Genomic DNA, 24,597 nt, shown 5'->3' on the forward strand with positions numbered 1-24,597 from the left:
TTCCAGCCCCAAACCGACTACAGGCATGTTACCTGTCAGTCACAAACTGTTGTTTTCGTGAGTGAGTGTCACTTTAAAAGTTGCTGCCAAAAAAAGAATTGTAGAAAAGGGTTATCTCATTTGTCTTTTATAAAGGAGGGTCAAATGTCTCCTATGTTAAAGGAGACATTAAGGGAAGAATTAAAGAGCCTTTCCTCAGCTTTCAAAGAATTCAATAACTATTATCATGGCTGCCATTTAGGTACTTCTGGGTAATTTTACTCCGTTAGGAAACTTCCTAAGCCCAAAATACCCTAACCATGATCTGAACAGAGATACAGGATCCAACAATTGAATAAGGTTAGACTGAAGACAATCCCAACATTAAACACAGATTTGAATCCCATATGAAATGTAGATTTAAAGGTAGGGTAGGTAAGAATGGAGAAACCAGCTCGAGTGCACGAGAATTTGAAACTACACAAACGGAAAAAATCGGCCCCTTCCTTCAGACTTCCTTACAGAGCCCCTCCTCCAACACACACGAACGCGCACATGACCAATGAGGGCACGAGATAAGTTTGTGCACAGATGGAAGGCTGACAGGCAGGTAGGCCATCCAGTTATTTAGCCGGGCCGGCTAAAATGATTGGTCGTGCTTTTTACAGCGCCACGGCTTCCACAGATGACATTTTTTTAATGTATTTATTGCCAAAGCATTTAATATATTCATTGCTATCGGGATGTTAAGAGCATTCCATGGAATATAACAAAAAGTGTTTCTGAAGTGAATTACCTACCCTACCTTTAAGGGCCTTGAATCCGTTGTTTTTAGTAATGCAATGTTATGTTAAAAGTATGTTTCCTGTCTTAAATATTTGTCGATGCATATTTGTGACAAATGTCAGCCTTAATCTGACAGTCATTTTTTATCCTTCAAATCTGTATTGTAGGAGTTCCGTGTTGGTTTTGGTGTGAGAGTTGTGGATGAAAGTGATAGTGTTCACCCTCCAGCTGGTCCTGTTGTAGGGGCCAGCTGTAGCCCCCTGCCGTGCCACTTCATTGGGAATAAACACTCATTTCAGAGGACAAGTGCTGCTTCTATAGTGTGGAAGTAACCCTGCAACACAGCACTGGTTGTTTGTTTGGCACAGAATCAGCCTTTTTCCACACAAAAAAGTCCTCCCCCCCCCCCCCCCCCCCCCCCCCATAGCCGTTTTGTATTTCATACCCGCTGCAGTTTCTCAGGAAACATCAGTAGTCGCATAGAAACTCATCCACACACACACACACACACACACACACACACACACACACACACACACACACACACACACACACACACACACACACACACACACACACACACACACACACACACACACACACACACACACAGTGCCACGAAAGCGGCCATGATGATGATGATCCGCGGCTGTGTCAGTTATTTATAACTTTAAACTTCTGTGGCTAAAAGGCAAAGGGGCAGACAGGAAGGGAACGGCAGAGATGTAAAGGAGGAGAGATTTGCAGAGACAGAGGGAGGAGAGAGGGCTCTGGAGGAAGTGATTCAGGGACGAGGGTTAGACGTAGGCATGGGAATGCAGTTACTTTTAGCAGTAAGGACACAACCTCTGCTGTCACATGTAGCCCTTTAGCCGTGAGATAACGAGACGCAGCGTCAGACAGATGCATGGAGCTGAAGGCTTTCATTAGGGGAAAGGACAATGACAAATGGAGCTGTATAACCCTAAATAAATAACCATGATTACAGCGTTGGTTCAGCTTTTATTATAGCCACACTTGTAATTAATAACAAATAACACAAGGAGGAAAGCCTGAAGTGCCTATAAATAACATTGTATGGCACAGGCTGAGGAATGCAGTATTTTAAAGTAACAACCTTAAAGGTGGGGTAGGTAATTTTGGAGAAACCAGCTCGAGTGTGCTAGAATTTGAAAATACACAACCGGAAAAAATCTGCCACTTCCTTACAGAGCCCCTCCTCCAACACACACGAACGCGCACATGACCAATGAGGGCACGAGATAAGTTTGTGCACAGATGGAAGGCTGACAGGCAGGTAGGCCATCCAGTTATTTTAGCCGGGCCGGCTAAAATGATTGGTCGTACTTTTTACAGTACTACGGCTTCCGCAGATGACATTTTTTTATGGATTTTTTGTCAAAGCACTTAAGATATTCATTGCTATCGGGATGTTAAGAGCATTCCATGGAATATAACAAAAAGTGTATCTCAAGCCGGTTTCTCAAACTTACCTACCCCACCTTTAATTGTTTTCGGGAAAATTATTAATTATTTTACCACAATAAAACAAGATATGTATATTGTTATGAGAGACTTGTTAGGAGAAAAACATCACATCTATTTATTGTTATTAAGAATATTTATATTAAAATATGTAAAATGTTCAGGTCTTATCAGTAATTATTGGTAATATTTCACACCAATATATACTTTATTTATCTTTCTTTTAAACTATTCAACAAGTGTAAACTACTTTGATGTACAAGATATGAATAATTTAATATTAAATACCAAACAGTAATCAAACAGTACACGTTTTAAGTCGTTTCCAACCTGTGAGTCAGACTCCTTACAGGGTCTCAAGAGAAATCTGAAGCTTCACAAAATCCTTTAAAGTGATAATTGTGTCCGATTTTTCTCAAATATTCCCTTTTGCCTTAGAAAGTTTTGTCTTTCAGGGCTCTTGGCTCGTGTGTGTGCATTCACAATCACACGTGTCCGTCTGTATTGAGCAAAGTGGGGGTCGATGCCTCCTGAAAGCCAAACTCTGACAGCCGTTTTGCTGCTGAGGGGGGGTTCTTAATTTGACAATAGAGAGGGAATCGCAATGGAGCGAGCCAGTGTGAGCGACTGAGCTAAAGAGAGAGAGGGAGGGAGCAGAGGGCAGGGGGAGGAGGGGTATCAGACTCGGGGATAAGGCAGCTGGGACATGCTGCTTGGCTGGAAGCAGATCTTATTGTGAACTCGTCCTTCTCAAGTCCCTGCAGAGGAAGAGAGAGCTTGACAAGATTTTTATAATTTCTCCATCCTCCGAGCTCATTTGGATCTACTTTATTTTTCTCAACACTGACAGAAAGAAGACTTGTTGGACTTTAATTAGCTTTCCCATACTTTGATTTTGTATCTGTTATGGCGCTGGTGTAGGCATGGTGGTCTCCTTGAGGAAGAGCCTCCACTCTCTGCTGTCTGTCTTCAAGAAGAAGGGTGAGTGCTGACTCACGTGGAGGAATTTGGCAGACTTCAGGCTGCTGACAGACACTTGTTTATACAACGTTAATACTCGGTTTCTGCAGTTGAGCTGACATATTCCAATACGTTATATACCATTAAGCGGTCGTGTCGCACTGTGAATGTTATAAGGTGATGGATAAGTAAGATATTCTTATTGTAAAGGTTTTAATTAGCTGATTTTGTGCACAGCTTATTGCCTCTCTGTCTCATATATAGACACACTGGTAAGAAAGCATTAGTATTAAAGGCAGTTCGGGGATCCTCTCTAATCAGATAAAGGGCTTAACTGACTTTTTTTCTGGGTATCGTCAAAATTGACTAAAATCCTCCCTTAGGGGTCTTGTGGAATCTCATTAAGTGCTTTTCCAATTAATAACAACTAGCACCTTAACTGTGAGACTTATTCACTCAGAGGTGGTCGTTTTGTAATGAACTTTGTCTCCGTTTCTTGGATTGCATCAGAAAGTCCCAGGTTCACAATGACCTGAGATTTCCCACAGCCACACACAGGGGAGGGCATTGTGTCTGGGCTGCCTCACCTGTGTGAATTCATGAGGATAGGGGTGTGTGATACCTTACACACGCACGCACACACACGTACAGTATGTTCACCCACAGTGTTCCCTTATCAACTGAGACTGAGAGCCCCAGTGTTGAGAGTGACAAAGGGAGGGAAAGCGGACACCTCACTTTGACATTTGATTAGTTAATAACAGACAACATACAACTTGGATGTTGTCTGTTATTAACCAGAGCAATGGCTCGCCAAGTGTGAGGTCGATCAGATAAACGCTTTGTGATGAACTCTCAAGATAGACGTGCAGAGAAACAGAGACCACTTTTATTAAATGTATTCAGTTCAGATGCCCTCTGCAATGACATGATTAATGGATTGCTTAAAACGCTGGTCTAGTCTTTGCAACCCACACACACATTCTGGTTCAAAACCTGCTCATCAGGAGCGATAAACATTGACTCCACTTACACACGATGGATGTTCAATCAGGAGTAAAGTGGATTGTTGACCGCAGGGGCCACGGATCCAACCACCAACTTCTTGACAAAATAAAACCATCTTAAGTGATCTCATCAAAAACAGACAATAATGCAACAGTATTGAAGACAAGGGAGGGCTTCCACTGCCTTAATCATCAAATATTATTGTTGTGTCCACATACTAAAGACAATAAAATATAAGGCTAATCCTCTCGTGCACACTGTCTAAAAGTATCACTGAACCTGCTAGCTTGAGTAGTATTTTATTTTCTGTTAAGTCTCCACTTTTTCGGCTGTTCTTTGACATATTGTAAAGCCATCATTAAGGGAGAGCCTGGCTCATTGCCCTTGCAGGAGGTCACTTGGTAGGGGGTCCAGTGGCATCTGAACATGGGGACAATCCAGATTATCTAATCCCCCATGGACTAGCGAGGATACTGCAGAAGATTAACCCGTCAATAGTTCACTGTAGAGAGCCCAGTCTGGTTTGGACGTATGCCCACACTAACTGCTTGGAGTGCTCTACATCAAAGGTGCACAGAAACAAACATAACCAAGAGAAGTGGAGATGCAAAGGGTTGTTAAGATGTAAAACTGATCATTTGACATGTTTTGAGTATGTTTGGATGTGGGTTGGCGTTTTTTTTCTTCCTAAGAGCACAAATAATACCTCAAGAAAGATGTTTTAAATAGCTTGAAGTGTGGTATTTTTGTTTAAAATGGGCAAAATGGCAGATACACATTAATAAGTATGTGTAATAGGTTGCTGTTGAATGATCAATGTTGGTGCCTGGTATCCATTCCTACGTATGGAGACACAACAGCAAACGTTTATTACCATATATAACCATATCACATTTTTCTTCTTCTCTCTTTTCCCTGTCCTCTTGATCCCAGCTGGCCCAAAGGGGAATGAAGAGCAGAAGAGGTTGACCGTCCACTACAGCACCTCCCAGCACTACCAGGAGAATGTGTTCATCGAGGGCAGCAGGCCACAGTACCTGGAGGATCTGCACACTGAGGCCCAGGAGGGGCTCAAGATACAACAGCAGGAAGGTCAGAGGCAGCACTAAAACATATGAGCTCACACTGGAGACACCAAATGGCATATTATTCACACAAATGTACAGTAAAGTTGGAAAATATAACAGATTTGTGTTTCTCAACGGTACTTTTCTATACGAAGGTCACTAGCTAGAGCTTCAAATTAACCACTTTCTGTATCTATGATTCCAACACTAATTTTAGATACTGTATATTCATGATTATATGGTTGGAAATGTAGTTATTGAGCTTCCTCGTTTGATTCTCCTCTTTTTTTGTTCCAACAGAATACCCAAATGGACTCAACTTACCTGACAATGAGAGCATTGCTGTAAGTTACCCCCGAATGCTGAGTGTCATTTTTCCTTCACACAAAGAAAGCCACCTAACTTAAAACTGGTGTGTGTGTGTGTGTGTGTGTGTGTGTGTGTGTGTGTGTGTGTGTGTGTGTGTGTGTGTGTGTGTGTGTGTGTGTGTGTGTGTGTGTGTGTGTGTGTGTGTGTGTGTGTGTGTGTGTGTGTGTGTGTGTGTGTGTGTGTGTGTGTGTGTGTGTGTGTGTGTGTTTTAATCTCCTTCAGTCCACAGACACTCTGCGTCCGGAGCAGGATATCAGCTCCAAGGACGACGGTGGCTCTCCGGAGTCGAGGTCCACCATGGGGAGCACTGATACCACGGTAACCTCTGCTGTGTCCACCAGGCCTGTGCTCACTCGTCAAGGTAAACCACAGCTGTGTGTGAGAAAGACACTCTGAGAGGAAGCATCCATATCTGGTTCAACTTAGTGAAATAAGAGCTAATCACAGTGCTTTTGCCTGTGAATGTTAGAGCTTTTGTTCCTGCGTCATAAGCGTGTACTTACTTAGCATGTGTGTCTTATTCCCAGCTGCTTGGTGCCTGTGCAGATATGATGTGAATTCAAAGGGAATACGACTTCACACACACACAGCACATTTTTAGTAACTCAACAGTTCTAAGCATCTGAAGACAGCACTGCGGCTCCCACTGCATATCACAGCTAGGGCACAGTGTGCCGTGTGATTGGTATTCTGGTCCATATTTTAAACTTAATTCAAATCCTCTGGAAAAGCCAGTCTTGTAATATTCTTCCCTAAGTCGTTATGCATTCTAATGCATTGCAGATGGATACCTGCTGGTTACGAAACACAATGAAACTGTGCCTACTAAATACAGACACACTGAGTCTCTAACTTCTGTTAATTCACGTCCTAAAACTATTCTTCTTGTGAAAGCTTTTTGTATTTTATTTTTATTTTATATTAACCTATTTATCTGAGCCCTTTCATTCATATTGTCTTACTTTCTCTATGCTCATGTCCTTTGAACACATTTGCTATGCCTTGTTTGGTTTTGTTTGCATGTGTAGAGCAATTTGTAACATTGTTAAGTGAAGTGCTATATAAATAAATGTATTTATTAATGTATTATTCCTCCCATTATTTTCCCAACTTCTTCACCTGTTCCAGCTTTTTCAGTGCAAAAATAATATAGTATTAAAAAAATGTTATCTCTCTTTTAGGGTCAACATTCAAGCCTCTGAATCCAGTGAAAAGACTAGATAAGAGCAGGAAGAGGGGCAGGAGGACCACCATCATGGGCATACCCAACCAGGTCCAGAAAGAGCTCGGTATGTCCACACATTCATCTTTGCTAAACTAGTAGACTTCAAATATCGTTGGTGGTGAACTTGTTATTGATGGTATTATACCCTCTTTTCCAGCATTGCACAGAAGCTTCCAGCAGCTTGTTTCTACCCCGAATCATGACGGAAATCTCAGTAACAGCCAATCAGGCGTAGTTATCATTCCTACAGTTGATGGAGGGACTCCAGAAGCAAAAACGGAGGGAGCAAGAGTGCACCTTTCAGAGCTAGAGGTAAACAATTCTCCAGAATCATTTGTTTTTACATGCATTACTGGTTTTTGTGTTTTTTTTTCACATAAGAATGGTGCTCACTTCACTCCTAAACAGGCATCCAGAGATGAACAGCTGCTGAGGAAGCAACTCCAGGCAATGTACCAAGACGAGCAGCCTTTCAACCACCAGGGCCTTGGCTCCTATCTCTGCCCCAACTCATCCATGAGACCCAAGTCCCTTGCAGTACCTGGCATGACCACTTCCTCCTCCTTCTGTCCTTCAACGATGTTAAGCTTCCTCCAGGAACGCCAGGTAAAATGTAATTCAGTTAGCTCGGGATACTGCTTTGAATTCAGTCTTCTGTATTTGACCAAATCCTGAGTTGCCCATTTAAGACAAATTCATTTTTTCTGTGTTTTGTTTCTAGGGCCCAGTGATGTCCATGTCTCCCCAGGCCACCTATATGTCTACAATCATCCCTAATGCAGTCTTACCCAGCTCGATTGACGTCATAGAGATCGACCGCAGCTGTAGCCGGACGCGTGGCGGCAGTGTAAACCATGGCAGTAGTGTCCGCACCGTAAGCAAGAGCAGTCTGGCATCAGGGGACTTATCAGTCAGCCCTTTTTTGTCCAGAAGATCCGATGGAGATGGTTCTCAGAGTGACAATTCCCAAAGCGAATCCACACTGATGCTAACATCTGCTTCGGGGTTGAACTGGAGCGAGACACAGTCTTCAAAGATCATTATTTCAAACTCTTCTCCAGGATCTTCTAAGGGTAGCACGCGTAGTAGTAACTCACACAGAGCGGGTCCGAATGGGCGGGAGAGCCAGGCAGAGCAGTGTAATGGGGACCAAGACATTGACAGTCTGCGTAGTTCAGTTAGCATGATCAGCAGCTTCAGCAGTAAAAGAGAAAATGTTACAGGTCAAGAATCTGAGTCTGATGTTTCAGGGTCAGTAGCTGCTGGGGACGATGCAAAGACTAAACAGAATTGCACTCGCAGTCTGTCGGTTATGAAGACCAAGCAACCCCCGCCGCCACCACGGAGAACGAACTCTCTGCATAGTAATAAGATCAAGAGTAACTCCAACGTTCTGGTGGAGATCAATGACTCTGATGGTGCAAACGCCACAGAAAACAGTATAGCACAAGATGAGAACAAGTCAGTCAAGCTACAGAACTCCACTGGGTCAAGCTGTCTAGATGCTTCCTCCAGTCCTTTGAACCCAACACAGGCCTCTTCCACTGGAGGAGCAACAGAAGCAGAACACAGCAGCTACTCCCCACAGAAAACTCCCTCAGACGGGGGGAAATTTGAACGCACCATGTCCCCTTCCAGCGGCTACTCCAGTCAGAGTGGCACTCCAACACTCACCCCAAAAGGGATCTCCCCAACCCCCCCTGACAAACAGAAGAAGAAACCTGTCAAACCGGAGAGATCGGTGTCTCGGGCCTCATCTTCAGCAGCTTCTCCTTCCTCCTCGCTTACCTCTCTATCTTCTGGTACATCTGAGCCTGTCAATCCAGATGTTTCCACATGTAGCTCCAGCCTGCCTTCACAGGGATCTCAACCCACTGTTGCAGCAGATGAACTCACTCCGAATAACATTTCTTCAACTTTTGCAGCTGAGGTCAGAGAACTGTTGAAAATCCCTCCACCTCCCAAAGTCAAAGCGCCATGTCCTCCTCCTCCAGAGGCATGGGTTCACAACAACCGCACCTTTCAGTTACTGTGTGGGCCAAACCCTAATGTCAGCAAAGTACCCCAGAACCCAGCGCAGAAACAAGACAGCACAGTTAAACAAGCAGGAACCCAGACTGAAGACATCAAGGAGATACCAGATTCAGTTGAAAAACAATCAACTATATGCCAATCTGTCTTAGAAAGCCAAGTAAAGCCTGAGATGTTGTTAGAAACAAGTTCTGAAGGTCTTAACAAGGAGATGGAGAATAGGGAATGTCCAAATAACAAACAAGAGGAGATACTAGTAAGTTCAGATGTTCAAAAACAAGAGCAGAGTAGTAACCTTGTGGTGAAGGACCCTAAGAGTCCGAAGAAAGAGCCTCCTCCTGTCATGAAGAAACCAGTGACAGTACTGCACAAAAAGGAATTGGTGAAGAAAGAGAGTGTTAGTGCGTCTTCAGCGGTTCATTTGCCTGTTGAGAACCATACAACCACGTCTCAGGTTGTAATTGTCGTTGATAAGAGTGACAACGAAATGGCCAAAAGTGAGGTTGCATCAGTAGAAGTCCCCAAAATCACTAAGGTCTCGCCACCACCTTCTCCCCCCCCGGCATACCACCCCACACCTCCCCTGTCAAGAAAGACGCCTCCTTCATCAGTGTCTTCGCCACCAGACGACTTACAGAGGGTGCAGGAGGAGATCCACGTTGTGGAGTCTTGCTGGCCGCCCCCTCCACCTCCAATGGACGGAGACTCTGTGTTTGATGGAGGAGATGACGTTGACTTTCCACCACCTCCTCCGCCCTTGGTGACAGAAAGTCTAACAAATGTGATGGACAGTTGCGTCACAGATCTGGGTGAAACAAAAACACAGACAGAGGAGGATGAAGAGACTATTGATGATTCGAGTGAAGCCAACACATCTGCACATGGACAAATTGCAGACGTGCCCCCGGCTGTACCACAAACAGTAACGGACATCGAACCAGAAGTTGTTGTGCAAGATTCAGAATCCAACATTGCAGAAGATACTATTTGCAGACCAGTGCAGAGTTTAGTATCCGTTTCAGACTGTGTCCAATCTCCACCAGTCGTGGCAACCCCTTTGGCATCCATTACAAAAGCAGATCACCCAATGTTGGAGTCTACTTTGGTTCCTCCAAGCAGTTCCCTGAAGCGAGACTCTCCAAAACTTGAAGATCAGTCTCCCAACGAGGCTCCCGTCAGCGCCCAACTTCCAGTTATTGTCCCAGTGGCACCGCCTCTACCAGCAGAGAGTTTGACCCAAGGGGTTAACTTCAGACGGCAACCAGGCGTACCAAACCGAGACGCCAGAAGCAAGGAGCTCCTTTCCCGCCACAAAAGTGCACTCATTCCTAAAGAGGACGCTAACATACCTCTGGTGACCCCTTCCCTGCTTCAGATGGTTCGTCTCAGATCGGTCAACATGACTGAAGATGTGGTGAAAGCGGAGGGGGAGGACAAAACAACAAATCAGGGAGCTTCAGTTCAGGACAATTGCCCAGTCACAGGAGCTCAGAACATTCCACAGAAGCCCATCCGCAAGTCTTTGTCACTAAAATCCCCCCCTCAGTCAGTAAAGACATCCTCGGTCGCCCCTTCCATGCGCTTACAGGAAGCCATACGTATGAAAACGGCCGCCATGTCTTCAAGAGGTGGTCTCCCATGCCGACTGGGCGTTAGATCCACCTACAGCTCTCTCGGGGAACACGGCGCTCTGTCGTTGAAATCAGCCGAGGGATCTGAAATGCTCAAGACTCCAGCATCCACCGCCAGCTTTATCTTCTCCAGGAGCACAAAGAAAGTTGTGATAGAGACTCCAGCTGCCGCCTCCCCTGAAGCTCAGGTGAGTCTGAAGCAGAGTTTGGCGGCCGAACTCATGCAGGTGTCTGACCAATCGAAGGCCACCGTTTATTCCAATGGCGGGGTGAAGTTGGACAGAGCTCCTCCACCGGTGGCAAAGAAACCAGCCTCTGGGAGCATCAGCCCTCCACCCAGTGCACCTGCTGGTTCAGCGAAGACGGACTTCAGTGTTGAAGGGAACGGAGCGATAGGAGCAGTGCAACATACGAGTGGAGTAACGCATCCTGAGATGACAAGTAAGAGCAAAGAAATGATCTGTTACTAGGCATGAGATGAGAGGAAAATGTCATACTCAAATACTTGCAATATATTATCCCCGTAATCATCAAAATATGCTTAAAACCCTTAAAAAATAACAGTTAAAGAAACTGGTGTCACTTTACCTTACATTTTGTTAAGAAAGGACACGTATTTTATTTTTTTTAAGAGAAGAAAATACATATATATTCAGGTCTCTCTAAATAATTAAGCGATCAATACATTTAAAAATATAATTATAAAAAATATAAAATATATGGGATTGTTTTGTGTTTTTTCTTTCTTACATAATTCCTATATTTATTAAAAATCTCTATTTTTTATTTATTAACCATTATAGCAGGCTTGACAGCTTTCTCAAGTCACTCGTGAGGATATTTACGAGTATCGCAATAATGGGCATTCACCACAATCAACTTATCTTTTGTGTTTGTGTCCTGATCCGTGACAAAATCCTTCTTGCCCCATCCCTATTTGTTTCTATGATTTTCTGTCATTTGCTAAGTTGTGACATACAGCCTTCATCCGTGTGTTTGAGCGATCTGCTGCTGAGTGTGTTAACTCAATAATGCTGATTCAGTACGAGCATCAATCAATAGCTACCTCTCGTCATGAAAACACAAAATGCTAATTCTAGCATTACCATGATCCTGAACGGCTAAGCAGTTCTTCATTGCCTGAAAGCGTTTTGTTGTTTTTGCTTTGCATACCAAAAAGAGAAACTGCAGACGCAAGCCCCATTTTTACACAAACACAATAGAAAAACTGCTGGCTTTTCCTTCAGCTTTTTTCCCAGTTAAGTCTGTAAACATGTCCTTCAATCAGCCTTAACCTGAAGCTTGTGATCCTGTCTCTGTGACTATATTACATACGGACAGAATACGCATTATGTGTGTTGCTGTAACTGTATAATGTCGATGCCATCATGTCTTACCTCATCTTTTCTTCTCTCTACAGCTACGAGAGTGACAGCGGACACAATTGAAACACTGTTTTGAAGACTTCAAGCAACTCACAGCAAGGACTGACATCACTGAAAGACTTCAACTCAACTAGAGTGTGTCTCCAAAAAGCCTTAGCCTGTAACGGCCTTCCTACATATTTATGCAAAAAAGAACATGTCGCTCCCAAATTTCTAATGATAGCTTTATTCTGGAGTATTTTTCTAAGCTATAGTTGATCTCTTATTATTGTCCCCTCAGGATGAAATGGTGTACATTGGCCTAACTGTAAATATTGAGCTTGTGTGAGATCGCCTCCCAGAGGTAGGGTTAGGTAGTGGAGCTCAGAGAAAAGGATTTATCCATGATAAAGCATTTCTGTACAGAGGTTTACTGTCTCTTAAGTCTTTTTATGCTTGTTGTAATATAATACATAATTAGGCAGTGGTCAGAAGAAGCTGACGATGGCATCTGCTTTAGAATAAATGGACATTTATATCACCAAGATCAGAGAAAAACTCATCGTTAAAGGTGGGGTAGGTAAGTTTGAGAAACCGGCTCGAGATACACTTTTTGTTATATTCCATGGAATGCTCTTAACATCCTGATAGCAATGAATATCTTAAGTGCTTTGACAAAAAATCCATAAAAAATTCATCTGTGGAAGCCGTAATACTGTAAAAAGCACGACCAATCATTTTAGCCGGCCCGGCTAAATTAACTGGATGGCCTACCTGCCTGTCAGCCTTCCATCTGTGCACAAACTTATCTCGTGCCCTCATTGGTCATGTGCGCGTTCGTGTGTGTTGGAGGAGGGGCTCTATAGAGTGGCGAAGTCCCTCCCACTTACTTCCGGGGTATGGGACCTTATTTCGGAAAAATTATGCATTGAAGTCAATGGGGAGAGAAAACTTATCTTTCGATCCCGTTTGAATTGTGCCATGAATTACACATATGATGTTTGTCAAACTTAAAAAATCATTTCCATGTCAAAAAAGTCACAGTTTGTCGTAAAACTGTTGAAATATAAGACTATGAAAAATACGTAACTAGAAAGACTACAAATCCCAGAGTCGCGTAAGTGATGTCACAATTGTTTACCTCCACCATTCAGATACCTAAGATCAGCGCAATATAGATATAATCTATCTATATGGCGCTGGCTAAGATAAGATAACTTTAACAAGATGCCTGTGTGCTTAGTACCAGGTTGTTATTATACCAGCAATGGGTCTTGCTCGTTCTTTTGCTTCCCGTCTGATGAAACGACCAGGAGTGGCTTGATCAAGTTAGCTACCTAGCTAGTAGCTAGCACGTTAGTTAGCATTACAGCCTTGTCATTTTTATTAGCCTTAACATGAAGTAACATTAAGTAACCCAAAATGTTAAACAGTAAGAGTAGTAGTCATATTTCGTGAACCCTTTGAATAGTACTGTCACCGGTGTGATCATTCTATAATACACCATTTAATTCCGGGGGAGAAATGCTAACGCTAACGTTAGCATCGGCGATCTTTTCTACTTCATGCTATCTGCACAAATGGTTGACATTAAACATTAAAACGACCAGGCAGTTCAGAGAGAATCAAAGGAAGGCAGGCAGGCAGCTTTGCATGACATTCTTCAGGACGTGTTTCATTGTGGTGATAGTCAATCGTTTGTTGACAAGACAGTAGTGACGGCCATCTTGGTGACGTGTGTGGTTGACGAGAGATGTAGTTCATTTAGCGTTTCACACAAACAAATGTGTTACTTCACAGTTTTACGGCACATTTTTTTTTTTTTGACTTGCAAAATTATCTTTTAAATTGACAAACATCATATGTGTAATTCGTGGCACAATTCAAACGGGATCGAAAGATAATCTTTCTCTCTCCATTGACTTCAATGCATAACTTTTCCGAAATAAGGTCCCATGGGGCTCAACCGGAAGGGGAGGGACTTCGCCACTCTATAAGGAAGTGGCAGATTTTCTCCGGTTGTGTATTTTCAAATTCTAGCGATCTCGAGCCGGTTTCTCAAATGTACCTACCCTACCTTTAAAGGTGGGGTAGGTAATTCACTTCAGAAACACTTGTTATATTCCATGGAATGCTCTTAACATCCAGATAGCAATGAATACATTAAATGCTTTGACAATAAATACATAAACAAATTTCATCTGTGGAAGCCGTGGCGCTGTAAAAAGCACGACCAGTTATTTTAGCCTACCTGCCTGTCAGCCTTCCATCTCGTGCACAAATTTATCTCGTGCGCGTTCGTGTGGGTTGGAGGAGGGGCTCTGTAAGGAAGTGTCAGATTTTTTTCGGCTGCGTAGTTTCAAATTCTTGCGCACTCGAGCTGGTTTCTCCATTCTTACCTACCCTACCTTTAAATTCACTTTTACTCCTGCTTTTTTTTAAACTTCGGATAGCTATATCTGGAAATGTATTAGATGCTGCACAATAAAAAAAGTAAGATAATTGTCAACTGAGACACTTTTGCAAAAGCTACAGATTATAAACCATTTAAAAAGCATCTGATTACAGCAGCTGTCTTGAGACGCTTCTTCACAATCTGCACAATCTGTTCCTGGGTTTAGTAAAGGTCAATCCATTCTGAGAAACACGTCAGGACAACGGTAACACGAGCGTCCTATTTATTTATGTGTGGTTCTTTCCACTTGTAGCACTGTCGGTCACCTTTTCCTACCAAATATGAAATATTCTAGTTTCATCTGACAAACCGCTCTTAGGGCTCTGGCTGTGATGTAGCCCGGGATGATTGATACACTGGAGTAGCTGAGTGTGAGGTCAGTGTTTTATTAAATGTGCTGCATCTAAAACTGTGGCCCAAGCCTTTTTTAGTGGAAAATCCAGCTTATCACTATTTGCACAAAATGCTTTCCCCCAGCAAAATCATCAGAGTGAATTATACTGACTCTTCGTAAAGGGTCACCAATCTTGATGATTATAAATAATTATGTACAGTTATTACTTCTATAAATAAAATGTAAGTGTATTAAAAATGCATCTCTCTGCTTTGTTTCTTTAATGTGTGTACGTGTCTCATATATCACAAGTATATTTCATTTCACACAATTCAGCCAGCGTTTATTCAATGTTAAAGATGATGCATCATTTATTTATGACAGTTAATGAGCAGATATTGATTTCTGTACACTATCCTCAATGCAACCGTTCTGTTTTATAACACAGCCCTGACATTAACCATGAAGGCAATTTAAATCAAGAAAAGCATTAAAATATGAAGTCCCTTTTCACCCGAGATCCTTATCAGCTACTTCCAGGAAACAGTTATTTAATAAATCTGAGTAGCTGTATGTCTCTTTAGCAGAAACTGTTTTTGTATATTTAAGTGTGTTAGGAACACCATACAACACCAGATAAAAACAGAAACAGTAATGAAACACAGGATGATTAAGTGAATTTCTATTTTAAAAATGACATTTTCTGATGGACTCAAAGCAAGGTAACAGGATTTGTCGAAGCTCGCACGAAGAGACTTTTGGCATCGATGTCGAAGTTTGAGCAATGTTGAAGTGGTGATTTGTTGAATCTTGTTTGTAAAGCAGCCGACAGGAGAAGCTTCAGAGGTGACTGTAAAGTTTCTAGCTGATGTTTCCTCCTTTGAGTGTTTTACATGTGATCTGTCCCAGTTTAGTCATCAGCTGGTTGTCCTTCCACTGAGCTACACACTCGTCTGATATCTTCAGGTCAGCCTGGAGAGACAGAGACAAAATAATATATAAACAAATGACACATTTTATCCCAATAAGCCGTTATTACATCAAAGAAACCTCCTAAAACACATCAATCCAAATTGGATTGTCAACCCTTAGATGCATAAGTGGGTCTTTTTTGACCCGGTGAGGTGGTTTTCTTATGGCGCGTTTCCACTACACGGCCTCGCTCTGCCCCGCTCGGTATGGCTGGGCCTCGTTAGGACTGGCTCACTTTATGGCGCATTTCCATTACAGTTTAGGAACTGGAGCAGTATCTATAGTAACGCAGTGTAGGCGGAGCCGTGACGTGATCTTCAGAGGACCCCAGAAAAAACAACACAGCCGTTAGCTGTTAGCACTCAGAGCTCACAGCTCCTCATATATGTTCAGAAACTAGACAAAAGTTAAACAAGTACAAACCACAGACTGCCTGTGTCATGGTGAATACAGTCGCTGCTTTATTTATGTCTGTATAGGCCGTTGTTGTGAGTGTGGACGGTCGGAGCATATACTGCGTTAGCTTAGCCAATCTCCATTTAGAAAACAAGCATTTTAAAAGGTTTTTCCCCTGCCGTCTGTCTGCAGACTTGACAAAGCATTAATTTATGGTTTTTACTAACCGGTATCAGTATGTTGTTACTTCGGCATCATTTTGAAACGTGTATTACAATTAAATCACGGTCAAATATGTCCATCTTGTTGTAGTTGTAGCCCCCTTGCCAGCGACGCTCTCTCTAGTTTAGCATACTCAGCCCGACTCAGCCTCGTTGTCTCTGGCCCTGGACCCATGATTTTATGAGGCCAGACAAACTGTGAATTAGGACCCGCCGGCCGGTACTAGGCCAAGTGGAAACGCAACCAAAGATGGGCCGCTGACGTCACAGCCCTCTTAAACCGGGCTGCGCGCTGTAGTGGAAACGCGCCATTAGAGTATCTTTGTAATTACATTTTTTTATCATTTCATATTCCAGCTATTCCTCAAAAAACATGTTTTGGATATCATGCCATTTACATTTTTCAATTGACATGTTATACATTTTAAGAAATTGTAGTTTTTGTATTTCTACCCCAAGCTTCCATAAGTGGGTCAAAAATGACACGCATGCATTTTCTATGGAATTACATTTTTTTTTTCAAAATGTAAAAGAAATGTCTAAAATTATAAATAGTGAAAAATTAAATATAAAATATTTCTAGTGTGAACCAAAATATAATACTAAATATTATAAAAGTGATTTTTCTTAACCAAAATGACAAAAATGGCATAAAAACACATATTATTCTAATACGGGTCCTTTTTGACCCACTTATGGAAGCGTGTAGGGTCCAGTCACTCGTGCATCGAAGGGTTAAGAAAAACGAGTTGTGCTTGTAAAATCTGAGTGAGACCCACCTGTACTTTCTCCCACACTTTCTTCTTTGGGTTGAGTCTCTCGTCTGGTTTTCCCGTCTCGTATCCCTCAACGAAGACCCGGTCTCCAGGCGACGACCCCTCTGGAGGGTTGAGAGGCTCCACCCTCCTGGGCTCCCCTTCACTAGAAACCAGATACAAGAGAGGAATTTTACACAAATACAAAAAAATGAGGGATGGCTGTGTCTCTTGCTACAAAATCAATTCTCCATTCAGAACATAGGGGGGCTGAATTCAGGATCCACAGCAGTCCACTGAGTGCTAAGGAAGGCGATGTGGCAGGAAAGAGTAAGGGGGGATTAGATGATCAACTTTGATTATAGAAAACGGGCAGAACTAAACTAAAGGTAACATGTATTCATGCAACACTGCAAAAACTAAAAAAGTTTTACTCTCAAAATGTTAGTATTTTCACATTTCTCAGTGCCCTCGAGAATAAAAACTGGTTCTTGATGTATGACGGGGCAATTGTTTTATTCCCAAAGTACTGAGACCATCTACTGCATTTTATCTAAATGTTTTTTCAAAATAACATTTCTTAACCTGTTCCACTCTGAGCCTGTTTTTCAGGTCTCAGGCTCGAAAATGACATTCCCAGAACAAATGACCATATCTTCCCTTCTAAAAGGGTTAAATTAATAATCTTTGTTCTCAAAGTAATGATAAACCTGTGAGTTGGATGTAGAAGTGTCAGAATCAATATAAATGTTTTTTATTTTAAAGAAAATTCAGATTTTACATAGTAAAAAACTGTAAATTATAGTGTCCGTCCAAAAATTATTTTTTACAGATAGTGAAAACTACCCTTGGATGATGGGTTAGTAGACTAAAAGCTTTAGGAATCCAAAGTACAACATATAATAAGTACCCTGTATCAAGATTGATGCAAAACAAGTGAAATTTGACCTTTTTAGAGAGATTTAGCCAAAAACTGGGCCATCTGGGGTCATTTGGGTGGATTTGACCTATCTCTGGCCCCCCTTGCTCGATTTGGTTGGTTGACATACCCTTGTGACCGTTAGAGCCAATAGAATCGAAGGGGGAGGCTCCCACCCAGACACGTTGTAAAGAAAAAATGTGGTTGCTTCGCGTGTGGAAAACGAAACCAAAGTGGAGGAATGTCTCCTTCTGGAGTTTGGAAACTAAAACGCAGTTGTATTGCTTATGGATTATCAGAAATAATTTCAAAGAAGGCACAGACACATAGGATGAACCTATGGATTAACTGCAGCATCGTTTTTTTTATCGTTTTAATGCCATTGAAGACCACTTTTGACCAAGGTAAGCCATATTTACGTGTTTAGCTTCTTAGCTCCACATGTGATGATGTACGCTTTCGTTGATAGCGTCGCGAATGTTTATCACTGAGTGTTGAGGAGAGCACCGTTAGATTCAGTGTCTCCAGGACACCAAAAAAGAGTGGTTGGTTGTGCATCTAGGATAAGTAATAAGGGAGTTAGAGTGAGTTTAGTTGCCTTAGTATGTTAGGTTTTTTTTCGCTTGAGGCTAATTCAGAGGCTGAGTGCTAGCAATGTGGGGTTTTTTTGATTTTTTTTTTTAAAAAGATCAGTTAGCTGAGTTTCTTCCCGTTACATGGATATAACACATTCATAGTTTTATTCAATATTAAGATTCCTTAGACGTTGTTTCCTGCAAATGACGCGTTTATCCGCCCGGTACCGGGGGGAAGGTGTGAAACAGGTTGGTCCCCTATTATTCTGTTTTTCATCAATATATTACAGGTCTCAGATATATACAAAACATGTCTCTGAAGTGTTTGGCTCCAAACACCAAACAGATCATTGCAGCATCCCATAATCCCCTCTGTTTCAGCCCTGTTTCAAAAGTGCTGATTCTCTGTCTGTTACTTTAGATGAAAATAAGGAGCCACTCCCCACGCCCCTCTGAGAGATATTTGGTTAAAAAGAACACAATGGAGCTCTAGGAGGAGATTCAGGTGATAAGGTGTGGGGGGGGGGGGTTACCTTGGTTGGTGATTGGCTAATGGTTACACAAGCCAACAAATCGTTATGACATCATAAAGTGGCCAAAATCTGATCAGCTCATTTTCAGACAGGTTTTTATATAAATGGATCACGACAAAAAGAGAGAATATTTTTTCCTGAAACTTTCAGAGTCTCTTTACACAGAGGGGACACATGTTGATGTATCAAAGACGTGAAAAAGTGGATTTTGCATAATAGGTGACCTTTAAGTTTTTAATTGATTCAGAATTGTAGATGACAGTATCAAGATATTGTGGTTTGATTTCCCCCCCCCCCCCTGTCCATGAAGGAATGTGTGAAACAGAGAGCACACTCACATGGAGGCACACAGCAGCATGGCCTGAGACTCGATGCCTCTCATCTTCTGGGGCTTCAGGTTGCAGAGCACCAGCACCAGCCTGTCTTGCAGCTCCTCCTGAGACACAAACGCCACCAAGCCGCTCACCACCGTCCTCGGCTCCGCCTCCCCCACATCGATCTTCTCCAGGTACAGCGAATCAGCATCCGGGTGCTGGGATCCAGAACAAAACCATGTAAACAAAGAGAGAGAGGCTTCATATGGAAAAAACACTCAAAATAGTTATTGAGGCATCAAATGAGGATTTGAATGTCTTACCTTCTCCACACTGATGATCCTGCCCACCCTGATGTCCACTCTGGAGGGGGATAGATCATCATCATCTCCCCCTCCTGCTCCTGCCTTAGCAACTTTCCCTGCTGCTTCTGATCACACACACACACACACACACACACACGCGTTAGGTAGTTGACCTCCTTATATGCATATACACTGCAATTTCCTGCATTAAGAGAGGAAACACAGAGAGGATGATGGGTAAAATACTGACTCGTCTTTGAGGGGTAGGCGGTGTTGGAGAGTTTACGCAGCTCCGGGGATTCAAACTTCTTTCTGATTGGGTCCAGCAGCTGGTTCAGTGACGCCTCCACGGAGGCCTTCAGGTCTCCTGGATGCACCGACTAATACAAGATAGCCAATTATTAGATTAAATCACAATGAGAAAATAATCAGGGATAACTTTAAGAGGGGCTTTTATTCTGTAAATGAACCAGCGTGTGTGAACTCTACCTCCGCTGCAAAGTCCTTTTCCAGCTCTTTAAACACAGTGTAGGTTTTGTCTCCGCCCCACTTGGGATCTCTTTTGATGGAAAACTCTGAAACACATTTACAAATCACATTTTATCAGACTGACGCTTTTATCCAAACATGAGGATACACATTCAAAACAGCTGCAAATAAGCCAAACCTTTTGAAGTGCTTCATAAAGAAATGCAAACAATTTTTAAATATTCCTAATATTCTTCTTTAGTTATAATTGTATATATTTGTGCTGTGGAAAAGGCCCTGTCTTCCTCAGACGATGTGTCCCAGTGGCTGCACAGACATTTTTACTTTATTTTGTTATACCCAAGAAATAAATCAAGTATTCTGAGTCTGATATACTTTATACGATCAGAGTCTGAAGCCGAGGAGATGAGTTTTTTCTTACCTCCGCGCAGAGGGAAGACGACATATTGGACGAAGGAGAGGACTCCGTTGTTCTCGATGTTTCCCGGCTCACAGAAAGCTCTCTTCAGCTTCTTCTTCACGTCTCCAGCCGAGTCCAGCAGATCGATCTTTGACTCCTGCAGCCAAAGACATAATGTTATGACCGACCACAAACATTAGACGAAATTATTCATAGATGAACTCTTTTTGACAGTGACGTACTTCCTCTGAGGAGCTCATCTTGGCGCCCGTCAGGCCAGGTACCATCGGGTTCATCAGATGGGAGCGCTTAGCGTAGCCCAGAGAGGGCAGGTACTGCAGACAGACAGACAGACAGACAGACAGACAGAGACACAGACAGACAGACAGACAGACAGACAGACAGACAGACAGAGACACAGAGAGAGAGAGAGAGAGAGAGAGAGAGAGAGAGAGAGAGAGAGAGAGAGAGAGAGAAGGCTACAGTTACTCTTTAAGTTTTATACAGATCCCATTATGAAAAACGGTTTTCTTGGATCACCCAGCGCCATTAATATCTGTGTTTTATGGCAACATCTGTAACTTGTAAATGAGATAAGTAAATACGTTTTTTAGTAAAAGAGCATTAAGACACTCCCAGCTTTTCCTAAACTAATCAAGTTACGAAGAGCTAAGCGGAATGTGCTAAAAATGAAAGAAAAGGGGTGAGTTATGTAGGGAGGAAAGAGGGTGAGGAGTTTGAAATAAAGGATGCAAAGACTGAGGGAGACGGTACCTTCTCTGCCAGAGTGAAAATCTTCCTCTGGTCAACGCCTCCAAACTGGGCGTCGCACTTGAGGTACTCCTCATCCAGAGCCTGAAGGCACAGATAAACATATCAAGTCTTACATTCATTCACAACCACAAATATAACTTGACAAATTACAATTAATGAAGATCTGTAAGTGCACGCAGGAGCATATCCACTAGCTGAACTGACCTTTTATTTTTCCAAAACACCACCATTCATCATAGCCAGAAACATTCAAAATGTACTTTGGATTTTCCTTTTTACAACGGTCTTTGAACAAATCACATGTGACAACACTTGATTCTACAGAAATCATTTGAAATGCGACAAAAACAAACTATTTGCATGTACAGCACATGCAGCACGTTGATGGCATTATACCTGTGTTACACTACACAAACTGAATCTTTGAGTTCTGTCTTATTGTAGAAATGAGTGTGCCGTCTACTTCAAAGGTACACACAACATCTGGGTTACTAGCAGTGTAATTACCTGCAGTCCAGGGTAGAGCAGGCCGCTCAGCAGCGGATGATCCACCTGCTTCACGACCTCCGCTCCGGCCTTCTTAGCATCGTGCTCCGTCACCATGGAGGACAGGCGGTACACGTCCAGAGTGTACTCTCTGACAAACAGGAAGACACACAGAGCTAAAACATTAGTTCAAAATGTTTCTCAAAGCGTTTCTTGGGTTTCAAAGTGAGTCTATGGACACAAAGTTAAAGACACAAAAAAAACGAAATTCTCTCAATTTTTCTGGTTGTTCTTATGAAATGAATTAAAAGATAATTCACTTTTTATTTCCTTCCTAGAAAATTGCCCAATGTAATCCTGACAAGTATTTCATTTTTTTGTTGTTGTCATAACTGTTGCATATTTTTTGTTTACGCTTGACAGTTTCTGGTTCATACCGGTGTGCTTGTCTATTCTACGGAGTGTTGAATTGAATCCAGTGTGTCCTATAATAAGACAGGAACCATCTTTCCGTTAGGGCTCATCCTCCTTCTTCCATCAATGCGTTTCTGAATATTATAAAGACGTCCTTCTGTGTCACATCTGCCTCTCTGACGGTATTTGATGATCAGTTAGCTGCCGTATATGAACACAGTCTTCAGTTCTTGTCAGAACTACTGACCTGCTGAGCTGGAAGTCGGTTCCTTTGACGAACTTGAGTTTATCCAGAGGCACGCCGATGCTCTCCATCATGGCCTTGATCACCTGCTCATAGTACTTCACCCTGAGCTCCAGCAGCTCCCAGGGGGCCTTCATGTTGTCCAGGAAGGCATGCAGGTCTGCAAACAGAATAGTGACCTGAGGAAGAGAAGAAGAAACAAAGACACAAAGATACTTGTGATGAGAGCTTGGATTTAGCAGGACGTACAGTAAGTCACATTAATTAGATCTACCCTTTTGTTTTGGTAATGATTGAGTAAGGGTTTAGAAATCTGTCTTTCGATATTTTGAACAACATGAAAAACAAATAATATTTCATCCCTACTCACACAAGCATTTACAAACATGTGAAACACCCTAACACACACACACATACACACATTCACTTACACATAAGACAAGACAATGTTGGTGCAAAGTATTTCTTAAAATAAACGGATTTGTGGCTCCATTGAATCTTTGTAAATTCGATAATTGTTTGTTTTATTGTGTATTAGTACACAATATCTGGTTTTGTACACAATATCTGTTTTGTTTTTTTATTATTACCGCACATATTGTATTCCATTCTATCACATTGTAAATACTGCCATATTTGATTTTACTATATTTTTGATTATTCTTAATGTTATTATAGTCTTTTTATAATAGTTCTCTATCTGTGTTTTTTTTATTTTTTGTTTTACTTGTATGTATGCACCACGACACCAAGTCAAATTCCTCGTACGTGTCAACCTACCTGGTAATAAACCCGTTTCTGATTCTTCCGACATTGTTCTTTCAATACTCAAATAATATGTCATTAATGTTTTCCAATTCCCAAGAGATCCACTCACCTCACATCCCGCCTTGAGGAAGTCTGCTATCTTGGACATGGGGACAAAGTAAGCTATGTGGGGTTTCCCAGTGGTCGCTGTTCCCCAGTAAACCTTCACCTCTCTCTCCTGAAGAACCTGCTTCAGCTTCTCCTCTCCCAGGACCTCCTGCAATACACAAGGGTAAGGGTTTAAAGTCAGTGAGCTACAAAGGGACTTTAGTCACTGTGACTTCATGTTTGTTTGCTTGTCCCACCTGGAGGTTCCTGGTAATGAGCTGGAGCTTCTCATCCGGACTGAGCTGACCTGCCATGGCGCAGAGCCTGATGAGACGGGAGATGAGAGATAAAGTATAAATCAATCAGTCAGGATTATTGTAGGATTTTGCATAAACTGAATTTGTTTTGGTGTAATCGAGCATAGACTAAAAACACAAAATAGAGAAGCAAAAGCACCATTTAATGAAAGACTATATACAATGCAACTGTTTAAAATGAACGAGCCAGGCAAGAAGGTTTACAGTATAACTAAAATATAATATTCAATGCAGTTCAAACTCTATTAAATCAATGTTAGTTGATTGTTGCTCTCAGCCACAAACACAAATATAAGGTAACCCACAAATCTGTGGGAATCCAACCTACATTTTGCCATTTTATGGAAAAAACTGGTTAAATGATTTCCTATAAAACGAATTTACCAGAAAGCTTTGAGGTATAGGGATTTTATATTAAAGTAAGTTAGCAACTGGGAATCATCACGAAACATGGAGCTACTGGCTAATGTTAGCTATGTTTGTTTTGTATTACATCTGTAGTTTATTCTATATTTCAATACGTTTTACTTTGATCTGTCATCTGTTCTCCTGGCCAGCTCATCCTTAGCTGGCCAGCTCATAAAGAATGAAAAGGTTAGCTAATGCTAGCTGGCAACACAACCATGTGCAGCTAACGTCTCTTAGCTCCGGTGATGTTTCGGGTTATAATTACAATTTATTTATAACATACATGTTTTCAGTTAATCCAATAGCAATATCAGTCTAACTTAACGCCTGTACTCACCTGAAATCCTGTCTTGTTGCAGTGGGTCGGTGGTGAGTAAAGCCGGTGGGGAGGACCTGTCAGTGTTGCATCAGCGCGAGCTTCAGCTCTGCTATCGATTCACTTCAGACTCTAGGCGAAAGCAATCGAGTGCAGAGCCTATGATTAGGACACATGAAAATGCTTCATTGTTGATCGATCTATCTATCT

At 42.1% G+C, this 24,597-nt stretch overlaps 2 protein-coding genes across 4 annotated transcripts in view; one reads left to right on the forward strand and one right to left on the reverse strand.

The window, feature by feature from the left end:
• kiaa1522 (KIAA1522 ortholog) overlaps positions 1–12,567 on the forward strand; it is a 42,340-nt gene extending 29,773 nt beyond the window's left edge. For both annotated transcript variants that reach the window (XM_034124905.1, XM_034124906.1), the window contains 8 exons: positions 5,152–5,310; positions 5,586–5,629; positions 5,877–6,015; positions 6,836–6,943; positions 7,037–7,191; positions 7,288–7,485; positions 7,601–10,982; positions 11,962–12,567. In XM_034124905.1, the coding sequence (XP_033980796.1) occupies positions 5,152–5,310; positions 5,586–5,629; positions 5,877–6,015; positions 6,836–6,943; positions 7,037–7,191; positions 7,288–7,485; positions 7,601–10,982; positions 11,962–12,002 (4,226 nt within the window). In that variant the 3' untranslated portion in view covers positions 12,003–12,567. The remainder of the gene's footprint in view (positions 1–5,151; positions 5,311–5,585; positions 5,630–5,876; positions 6,016–6,835; positions 6,944–7,036; positions 7,192–7,287; positions 7,486–7,600; positions 10,983–11,961) is intronic.
• Positions 12,568–15,010: 2,443 nt separating this feature from the next.
• yars1 (tyrosyl-tRNA synthetase 1) lies at positions 15,011–24,523 on the reverse strand. Of its 2 annotated transcripts, none has more exons than XM_034125238.1 (14): positions 24,409–24,523; positions 23,604–23,670; positions 23,369–23,515; positions 22,495–22,670; positions 21,855–21,984; positions 21,348–21,428; positions 20,816–20,908; positions 20,595–20,730; positions 20,174–20,259; positions 19,935–20,064; positions 19,703–19,806; positions 19,404–19,597; positions 17,063–17,204; positions 15,011–15,666 (listed from the first exon to the last, which is right to left on the reverse strand). In XM_034125238.1, the coding sequence occupies exons 2-14, from the start codon at positions 23,658–23,660 to the stop codon at positions 15,556–15,558; spliced, it is 1,587 nt and encodes a 528-aa protein (XP_033981129.1). In that variant the 5' UTR covers positions 23,661–23,670; positions 24,409–24,523; the 3' UTR covers positions 15,011–15,555. The 2 variants fall into 2 exon arrangements, with proteins under 2 accessions (XP_033981129.1, XP_033981128.1); XM_034125237.1 differs by having other exon boundaries at positions 19,703–19,809.
• Between the last annotated feature and the right edge of the window lie 74 nt (positions 24,524–24,597).

This window comes from Trematomus bernacchii, unplaced genomic scaffold (genome assembly GCF_902827165.1).
Source record: "Trematomus bernacchii unplaced genomic scaffold, fTreBer1.1, whole genome shotgun sequence".
Classification (NCBI taxonomy): Eukaryota; Metazoa; Chordata; class Actinopteri; order Perciformes; family Nototheniidae; genus Trematomus; species Trematomus bernacchii.